The sequence below is a fragment of the Ixodes scapularis genome, unplaced genomic scaffold, assembly GCF_016920785.2.
Source record: "Ixodes scapularis isolate PalLabHiFi unplaced genomic scaffold, ASM1692078v2 PGA_scaffold12__126_contigs__length_90152505, whole genome shotgun sequence".
NCBI lineage: Eukaryota > Metazoa > Arthropoda > Arachnida > Ixodida > Ixodidae > Ixodes > Ixodes scapularis.
Window position 1 is genome coordinate 60,501,377 of NW_024609838.1, and position 10,719 is coordinate 60,512,095.

The 10,719-nt window shown below is 48.7% G+C and overlaps 1 protein-coding gene across 1 annotated transcript; it reads left to right on the top strand.

Annotated features, from left to right (window-relative positions):
• The first annotated feature begins 4,043 nt into the window (after positions 1 to 4,043).
• On the top strand, positions 4,044 to 10,109 carry LOC120843265. The gene has a single exon (XM_040214570.1). The coding sequence runs from the start codon at positions 4,044 to 4,046 to the stop codon at positions 10,107 to 10,109; it is 6,066 nt and encodes a 2,021-aa protein (XP_040070504.1).
• Positions 10,110 to 10,719: the final 610 nt, after the last annotated feature.

Genomic DNA, 10,719 nt, shown 5'->3' on the forward strand with positions numbered 1-10,719 from the left:
TATTCATTTATTACAAAATAAATATGTTCGGACATCTATAAGGCCCCTTATAGAACACCAAGTTCCATTTTCTTTCGTCGTTCTCGCGTTATCGGGGCACACAACCTATACAGATTTCTTTTGAGTGCTCGCTATGAATTCGAAACACAGATAAATATAAGGAATATACGCAATCTTTCCCAACTGCAAATAAAAACCTCTAGTTACTGTACAAGACACAAAGAGGGCTGGGTAGTCCCTACAACTTGACTAAACTCCGGAAAATAATGTCTCCGTTATCTTTTACCATCCCTTTTAAACAACTATCACCACGCTTATTTTGATCTGTACATTTGCAGATATAGTCAACTTCGCGCAATGTACGAAGCATAAAAACACACATATCTATGTCTGTGTGTACGTGTGTATATATATGTGCGTCTATGTGTATGTATGTATCTGTACGTGTATGTACGTGTGCATAGCATATATGTGTGTGTTTGTATGTATGTGTGTCGATGTATGCATATGTATGTATATGTATATATATATATATATATATATATATATATATATATATATATATATATATATATTGTGTAGAAGCGTCTTAGAATATTTTGGATATTTTTGCTTTTCTTGTGTACAACTTCCCGATTTCTTTTATAGGTAAGTGTTACTCTTGTTTGATGTATTGCTGATAGTTGTCAGCTGTTTATTGTTATGATGAAAGTACCTTGTATTATTACATAATTTCTTGTGTTCCTTTAAATGCCTTTCTCGCCACTGTATGTACGTGAGGGGGGCTGAGGACCAGTCAAGCTGCTTGGACAGCTTTTTTCCTCAGCCCCCACCATGCGTATACATAAAAAATAAAGCTATTATTACTATTATTATTATTATTATTTATCTCGTTTAAGGCTTGCTACAGGTGCCTTCCGCACATCGCCGATTCCTAGCTCGTACCCTGAATCTAATCAGATGTCACTTGGGCACAAACGACGTTATCTTGCTGTGACTTATGCTTCCAGAATTCTATCCTATCCAAATCTCCCAACTTATGGAGCTTTGCAACATTCTCGATTTGCTCGTCTTTTCGTACATAAGCCCAGGATTGTACCGCTTTTAAGCCTTCGCCTTAAGGGCATTTGTACATCTCTCGACCTCACCCTTGGCGAGACCGACCTTTTGCAGAAGGGTGAAAATGAAGCTCCGTGGAGTACGTTGCCCGTCTTTTGTGATTGGTATTTTACTAAATTTAATAAACCTGACGTCCCCCCAGTGGTGATTCAGCAAGAATTCCTTGAGCTGCAGAAGAAGTATGGTAACTACTCCCAATTTTATACCGATGGTGCCAAATCATTGCGTTTCGTAGGATCAGCAGTTTATTCTGAAAGATTCAGCAAGGTTCTGCGTCTCAAAGAATGTGCAAGTATTTATACGGCAGAGCTCTATGCAGTGTTGATGGCCTTGGAGTATATTCTCACCAGCAAGACAATGAAATCTATTTTATTCGTGGATTCTCAAAGTGTGCTCGACACACTTTGCTAAATGAACGGAAGTAAAAATAGACTGGCACTACTTGTCCGATCTAAGGTACAATGTGGTCTGCGGCTTGGCCGAGACATAAAATTCTGCTGGGTGCCTTGCCATGTGGGGATCCTGGGTAGAGAAAGAGCAGACGAATTGGCCACTAGCTCTAATCACCTACAGCCAACTACCTCACAGATTCCATTTCAAGATATTAAGCCCTTAGTAAAATCATTAGTTTTCCAGCTCTGGCAATCGGAGTGGAGTCTGCAATGCGAAAACAATTTCACAGGATTAAACCAGTTCTTGGTATGTGGGAGAGTGCATCCCACAAAACCCGCCGCCTTGAGGTTCTTTTGTTTCGTCTTAGAATTGAACATTCCTACCTCACCCTCAAACATCTGCTGAGGGAGGAAGCCCCACCCCTGTGTGATGACTGTCGGGAGCGTTTAACAATTTTACAGATTTTGTGGCTGTTCCCAGGACTTGAGACAGAACGACGTACGCATTTCCCTGAGTTTTTTTTTTCACACCAGATTCGTTTTCACCCAGCGCTGCTAATTGGGGAGACTCCTATAGTACCGTTTGATCATGTCATAAATTACTTAAGAAAAACCGGCTTCCTACTGGAGTTGTGATTTTAATTCTATGGCTTTTAACCTTGTGATATGAACCTTTTTTAGATAATTTGTATAAAAAAGTCCTAAGTATGTCCCAGCTAAACAAGCTTGGCGCAATATGGCCATAGTAGCCTTGCGCCATAAAGCCCGTAAACAACAACCGGCCAGAACCATTTCAGAACACCAAAAAGTTATCTACGTACCTAAATACACGGATTATGTCACTCCCTAATTTTCCGGCTCTGTCTCTATCACACCTGGACAGTAATACGCCACTTAAAGAAGACCCTGTAGGGTGCGTTCTACAGTTTTCGGACATTAAGCTAACTTTCTCGGACTCCCACGTGTGTTGGTGCTACTGTCCTAGGTCGAAAAAAGGTGTGCTTCCGTTCGACTCGAGTCACTCAAGCATAGTTAGAAGCGGAATCATATCCAGTAGTCTTTGGGGGTCACTCGTCATGTCATGTCCTCACCAAATGACGACGAGTTTTCGTAGCCACGCCATCAAACCTTTGGAGGGCGGCTATCCTGGCAATTTCCTGGTAGGTGTGGCCGAGTGCCTCTTCTCGTCAAGGATGAGAAATCCAGAGGTAGTTATGGGTGGGAAGTCTACGCAGAAACGAGTGGTGGTGCCCTATATCCATAAGGTGGCGCATAGGTTAAAGAAAGTAGCGCAACGCCACGATGTTCCTGTCGTTTTCCCAGCACCTGCCAAGCTGGGATGTTTATGCGCGAGGATGGAGAGGGTATCGGCTGTCAGGGCCGCATGTGATAAGCAGTACAAAGACAAGTTTGTCCCTTGCGAGGGGGGGGGGGGAGAGGGGGTGGTCTACAGTATTTCCCTTACTTGTAAAGAAGTTTACATCGGCCACACCGGTCGCTGCATTAATGATAGATTACAACACGCGTGTTCGATTAGGGCATCTTCGTCAGGGAATCTGGCGGTTCACTGCGACAGATGTGGCTAATTTTCGGTTTCGGAAGATACCCTGGTTCTGGGAAGACAGTCACCAACGAGCTAGGGAGATAACTGAGGCCTTTTACATTTCCAAGTTCAAAGACCAATGTATCAGTGCGCCTTCGATAGATCTTCATGATTGTAAGTTGGCATTTTTGAGGGGCTTTCACTTGTGACGATCATGTGACGGTCTTTGTGAGCGCGTGGTATCCTCCGTTCCTTTTTCTTCTTTCTATTACCTTTGACGCGACCCAAGTGAGCGTGCCTGGTGACGGAAGACAAAGAAGCCGCCCTCATGCGCGGCCCGGACCGCTCGTGCGTTCCTGTCTGGTGCCGGACGCGAGCTTTTATCGAGCCTTCAGCCAGTCCAGCCAGCCACCAACAACTCGCCCTTGGCCCAACTACTTAACGTGTACCTTTAATGTAAATATACTTCTCAATTCCTTTACAAAACTTGGCCTTCATGCCTTACATCTTGTGTCGTGGTGTAATTGTGTTTGGTATGACCACGCCGTTGAACGTTTCTTTAAAAATAAACAGTTCACATTCAGCGCTCCGTCTGTGTGCATCTTCTTTGTCCTGTACCCTAGTTTGTGGTGTTACTGCAATCTAGTTGAGTTTGGACTTGCTAGGGTTAGCCGCATCGCGTTGGCATCAGTCTGTGCCGTGTGTGTTTTTCTTCCTTTTTTGTTTTGGACTCGTTCGTTCTGGGATCACCGTGTAACGCGCTACTACGAAGCACCGTCTTTTACGGTGGTTGTTATGGATATAAAAGTACAGTTTTTCTATGACATCCAGTCGTTCGCTACCTGAGGAGTGGCCGCTCGGAGGCGCGCCATGGAATCAGAATAGTAAAAGACGGTGAACGCCAAGTGAGCGCGTCGGAACGTTAGGCCTCACCACCTCGGTTCAGCTCGAACTCGAACGCGGGACGCCGCCACGCAAGCTTGGACGAGATGGACCCTTCGGACGGGGACTCGGCGGCTGGTCACGTGAGTGAGAACGCCATAAAGGATCAACCGCCACAAGACTCGAGACCGCGAAGAAAAAAAACGTTGTCGCAGAAGGCCTTGCTTAACTACGAAGCGAACCGGGACGAGCAACGTCAAAAGCTCGACTGCCTCTGGGAGCGCATCGCAAACGATCTTCGGGAAGTTGAACAGGCTACAAACGCCGAAACGCAGCAAGCGGCGACGGGCCGTATCCGAAAAGAGTACGGTCGTTACCAAGCGCTGTCCAAACGCTACGTGGCCTACTTGTCGGGGATCAACGCGGAACAAAGCCAGCTAGAGCTAGCCCTTCAGAAGACAACGGATCGCGACAGAGGTCGCGCGGTTCAGAAAGCCTTGATGGACACCGGAAAGACGCCCGACCGCGCCACGAAGTCTCGGGACTCGGAACACGCTAACTCGGAGCACTCGTCGAAGTCTGCCGGGCCACGACTTCACGGCTCGAGACGTTCTGGAGGATCGACGCGTTCGGAACACTCGATTGCGACCACGACAAGCACGGCTGCAACGAGGGCACGCGCCGAGGCTGCAGCGGCGCGCACTCGTGCTTCTTTCACCAGAAAGGAAGTGGCCATGAAACTCGAAAGAGCAAGGCTAGAAGAAAAGGAGAAGAGTGCGGCTGCGGCTAACGAGCGCAGAAAAGCAGAACTCGACGCTGAGTTACAGATCCTGCAGCTGGAAAGGGAAGCGGCTGCTATGGAAGTTCAAGCAGAAATCCTGCAAGCGGCTGCAGAACAGCACGGCGGGGAGCATCGCTCTGACCGAACCATCTCAGATGTATCAGAAGTCCGTGCTCAGCGCACTGTAGACTATGTGCACAACCAGGCTGCCGTCCAGGATGGCTCAAACGAACTGCCTGCTGAGCAGGTTGCTCCAGAATTGAGTGGTGTGCTGAAATACCTGGTCCGTCGAGATTTGGTCAGCACTGGACTCGTCAAGTTTGATGACCACCCCGAGAATTACAGAGTATGGAAAGCCACATTCAAAAGTATGGTGCAAACTCTGGAAGTTACGGCAAATGAAGAGTTAGATCTTCTCGTGAACTGGCTGGGCCGTGAGTCTTCGGTCTATGCAAAGAGGCTGCGTTCAGTACATGTCGACAACCCCGCGGCGGGGTTAGAGATAGTCTGGGAAAGACTGGAAGACTGCTACGGGCGACCCGAAGTAATAGAAGATGCGCTCTTCAAGAGGATCGGAAGCTTTCCTAAATTCTCCGACAAAGACACTCACAAACTACGGGAACTGGGAGATCTGCTTCTGGAACTGGAAGCCGCAAAAGCTGATCCCCACTTGACAGGACTCGGCTATTTGGATACGGCAAGAGGGGTGAACCCCATCGCGGAGAAGTTGCCACACCGTCTCCAAGAGATGTGGATCTCGAAAGGCTCAAGGTACAAAGAAGTTCATCACGTCTCTTTTCCCCCTTTCTCGTTCTTCTCGAAGTTTGTCCGAGACCAGGCCAGGATGCGGAACGACCCGAGCTTTGCTTTCGGCACAACGGGAAGCACCTTTCCGAGGTTCCCAAAGAATGAGAAGGTCACGGCAAGAGAAGGCTTCAGAAACACGCCCGTTTCAGTCCATGCGACCGACGTTACTCCAGAAGCCGTCGACCATTATTCGCCAGCCACAGCCGAGACGATGGAGGACCCTAACAGACAGTGCCCGCTTCACAAGAAACCTCACCCTCTACGAAAGTGCCGTGTGTTCAGAGAGAAACCACTGCAAGAACGCAAGTCTCTGATGAAACAATTTGGGATCTGCTTCAGGTGTTGCTCCTCTACAAACCACCTCGCAAGGGACTGTAAAGTTGTGATCAAGTGTGACGACTGTGACAGCACTGAACATACCAGAGCGCTTCACCCGGACAGTTCCAAACCTTTGTCTTCGAGCCTCGGACAGGATCCCGAAGACGACACCATTCATCACGGACTATCACCTGACGTAACTTCCAAGTGCACCGAGGTGTGTGGGGAAGGTTACGGTGGAAGGTCCTGTTCCAAGATTTGTTTGGTGAGTGTGTGTCACTCAAGCACACCTCAAAAGGCTGTGAGAATGTATGCCATCTTGGACGACCAAAGCAATAGGTCACTGGCAAGGACAGAATTCTTCAACCTCTTTGATATCCAGGGAGAGAGTTCGCCATATACCCTCAAGACATGTGCTGGAACAGCAGAAACGACAGGAAGGAGAGCCTCTGGGTTTTTGGTTGCAAATATTGATGGCAGCGTGAAACTATCTCTCCCAACCCTAATTGAATGCAATCAGATGATCCACAACAGGAACGAGATTCCGACACCAGACGCTGCACGTCATCACCCACATCTAAAGGCTATAGAGAGCCTCATACCGCCATTGGATACGGAAGCTCAGATTCTGCTTCTACTGGGAAGAGACATCCTGAGAGTCCACAAGGTGCGTCAGCAGTGCAATGGGCCTCCTGATGCGCCCTTCGCTCAACGACTAGACCTAGGATGGGTGATCATAGGAGACGTCTGCCTAGGTCGCACACGCAAGCCGGACTGTGTCACCAATTTCAAGACAAATGTGCTCGAAAATGGACGACCCTCCCTTTTTGAACCATGCCGCAACCATTTTCTCGTCAAGGAGAAATTCACTGGTCCCGTCAATCCAACCCAGCATGTACCACCTACCCAAGGTGTACCCATCAAAGACTACTCCGTCGAAGAAACGACAGACACGTTGTTCCAGACGACAAAGGACGATGACCAACCAGCTCCATCGGTGGAGGACAGAAAATTCCTAAACATCATGGACAATGAAGTCTTCAAAGATGAGTCATGCAGTTGGGTAGCGCCTCTTCCTTTCCGCGTGCCAAGACCTCGGCTTCCTAATAATAAGGAGCTTGCACAGTCTCGTCTTGCATCACTGCGACGCACACTGCAGAAGCGGCCAGAGATGAAGGAGCATTTTGCGACATTCATGAACAAGATGTTCAGGAATGGCCACGCAGAAGAAGCCCCACCGCTAAGAGAAGAAGAGGAAGGCTGGTATCTTCCAATCTTTGGTGTGTATCACCCACGCAAACCAGGCGAAACCAGGGTCGTGTTCGACTCAAGTGCTCAGTTCAAGGGAACTTCTCTGAACAATGTTCTTCTCACAGGACCAGACTTGACCAACAACCTGCTGGGCGTCCTGATTCGTTTTAGGAAAGACTGCTTCGCTGTCACAGTGGACATTCAGCAGATGTTCTACTGCTTCCTGGTACGAGAAGACCATCGAAACTACCTGAGGTTCTTGTGGTTTCGCAACAATGACATCCACGACAAAGTGGTGGAATATCGGATGAGAGTGCATGTCTTTGGTAACAGTCCATCACCAGCAGTGGCTACATATGGACTCCGGAAGACAGCACAGGAAGGAGAGGAAGAATTCGGCAAAGATGCCAGGGAGTTCGTCGAAAAGAACTTCTACGTAGACGACGGGTTGAAGTCTCTCCCTACGGCAGATGGTGTCATCGACCTGGTGAAACGCACGCAACAAATGTTGGCAGTTTGTAACCTAAGGCTTCACAAGATAGTATCAAACAGCAGCAGAGTGATGGAAGCTTTCCCCAAGGAGGACCACACAAAAGATCTAAGGGAACTCGACCTGAGTCACGACATTCCACCAATCCAACGCAGTCTTGGAATTTGCTGGGACGTAAAGAAGGACGTCTTCACCTTCAGGGTTCCAGTTCAGGACACACCATTCACCCGGCGTGGTGTCTTGTCAATGGTGAACAGCGTGTACGACCCATTTGGATTCGTGGCTCCAGTTACCATACAAGGGAAGTCTCTCCTACGAGAACTCGTCACAGAAACCTGCGAGTGGGATTCCCCACTTCCTGAAAACAAGAGGAAAGAGTGGGAGAACTGGAAGGATTCCCTTCAGGCTTTCGAGCAGCTAGAAGTGCCTCGCACTTATGCGGCCGTTTCACTTAGCACGGCTCAGCAGAAGGAAGTGCACATCTTCTCAAGCGCCTCGACCAAGGCTGTAGCAGCTGTGGCGTATCTGAGAGCCACAGACTCGGATGGTGCGTGTCATGTCGGCTTTATAATGGGCAAGGCTAGTCTAGCACCACGTCCACAACACACCATTCCAAGGCTCGAACTGTGCGGTGCGGTGCTGGCTGTGGAGCTGGCAGAGCTCATTCAGAAAGAAATAGACACACATCTAGATGTGGTGCATTTCTACACCGACAGCAAGGTGGTTTTGGGCTTCATACAGAACCAAACAAGAAGATTTTACGTGTATGTCGGCAACAGGGTCGAACGCATCAGGAAATCTACACAACCAGAACAATGGCATTACGTTCGGACCGATGCAAATCCTGCAGATCTTGCTACAAGATTCGTGCCCGCAGCCCGGCTACAGGAGACGGCTTGGCTGACTGGTCCAGAGTTCTTAAATCGTCAAGAAGAGTCTTCATGCGTCTTACAGAACGAGTTTGAGCTGATAGACCCAAACACTGATGCCAAAATCCGGCCCGAAGCAAGCGTCTCAGCCACCAGTGTGACCACAAATGGACTCGGGACTAATCGTTTCAGTCGTTTTTCAAGCTGGCCTAGACTGATGCGTGCAGTGGCATACCTCATACGTGCTGCTGGCAACTTTCGGTGCCCTTCTCGTGCCGACGAAGCTGATCTGCCACGTGGCTGCCTTCAAGCAGGACAGCTATCTGTCGAGCATTTGTCTCTTGCAAAGAATCTCGTCATTCGCTCCGTCCAACTAGAAGCATATGCAAATGAGCTCGAGTGTTTGTCACAGGGGAAAGGAGTCCAGAAATCAAGTCCACTTTGGAAACTGGATCCTCGTATTGATGACAAGGGCTTGCTGAGAGTCGGTGGTCGCCTCAACAACGCACAGCTGTGTCAAGAGGAGCGGAGACCTCTAATCATACCTGGTAAACACCACGTCGCCTTGCTGCTTGTAAGGTACTACCATGAGCAGATCAAGCACCAAGGTCGACACATTACTGAGGGAGCAATCAGATCCGCAGGTTTCTGGATCATCGGAGCAAAACGCTGCATAGCGTCGTACATACACGGGTGCGTCATGTGCTGCAGACTGCGAGGAAGACAGCTGGACCAGAAGATGACAGACTTGCCAGTTGATCGACTCAGTACAGAACCTGCATTCACATATGTGGGGGTTGACGTTTTTGGACCATGGAACGTGACTGCACGTCGAACTAGAGGTGGAGAAGCCAGCAGCAAACGCTGGGCTGTGCTGTTTACGTGCATGAGCATTCGGGCGGTCCACATTGAAGTCATAGAGTCCATGGATGCTTCAAGTTTTATTAACGCTCTCAGGAGATTTTTCGCACTCAGAGGACCTGCGAAACAGCTGCGATCCGACTGTGGAACCAATTTCGTCGGAGCATGTTCAGAGCTCAACCTGAGAATTAGTGGTCTCGACAACGACAAAGTACAAGCATTCCTTTCAAGCCAAAATTGCAGTTGGGTGTTCAACCCTCCTCATTCTTCCCACTTTGGAGGAGCTTGGGAGCGGATGATCGGAATCGCACGTCGTATTTTGGATTCCATGTTGTTAGAACACGGACCGAGCCGTCTCGGCCATGAAGTTCTGGTGACATTTTTGACAGAAGTTTCAGCAATCATAAATGCTAGACCTCTTGTTCCTGTTTCGATGGATCCGGAATGCTGGGACATCTTGTCTCCGTCTACACTCCTTACCCAGAAGGTTGGTGGAGACACGTTACCACCCGGCGAGTTCAACGTCAAGGATCTCTACAGAAGTCAGTGGCGTCAAGTGCAGTGGTTGGCAGACTCCTTTTGGCACCGTTGGCGACGTGAGTTCCTGACAACGCTTCAGAGCCGTCGCAAGTGGCAGGATAGCCGTCGAGACCTCAAGGAAGGTGACATTGTGCAACGAGTGGCCTATGGGTGTGATTGTGAACACTTTCCCGAGTGCGGACGGAAAAGTACGGAAAGTCGAGATCAAGACGGCGACCAGAGGAGAACTAAAAACTTTCCGACGGCCAGTCACTGAGACTGTCCTCCTCATCTCAAAAGAAGACTGATCCAAAACTTCAGTGCGTGTCCAGTTTGTGAACTTTGCGTTATGGTGTCATAGTGGTATCTCGTGATACCAGACGGGGAGTGTGGTGTTACTGCAATCTAGTTGAGTTTGGACTTGCTAGGGTTAGCCGCATCGCGTTGCATCAGTCTGTGCCGTGTGTGTTTTCTTCCTTTTTTTGTTTTGGACTCGTTCGATCTGGGATCACCATGTAACGCGCTACTACGAAGCACCGTCTTTTACGGTGGTTGTTATGGATATAAAAGTACAGTTTTTCTATGACATCCAGTCGTTCGCTACCTGAGGAGTGGCCGCTCGGAGGCGCGCCATGGAATCAGAATATAGTTCGTGCTGTTTTACCCGTTAACATGCTTTACCAACTAGCGGAAACTTCAACTGTATTACAGCTCAATATATATTTTGTCAGAACAGCTCTTTCTGTCGCGAATTTGAGGGGTGCTGCGAGGTGGAAACACAAGAATGTCGCATAGCTTTAGAAATACATTATCACGAGCACTTGTTTCTGTGCAATCACCCCCTCCGCCGTTGAAAACCACAGCCTTCAAACTTGCCACGCTCGATG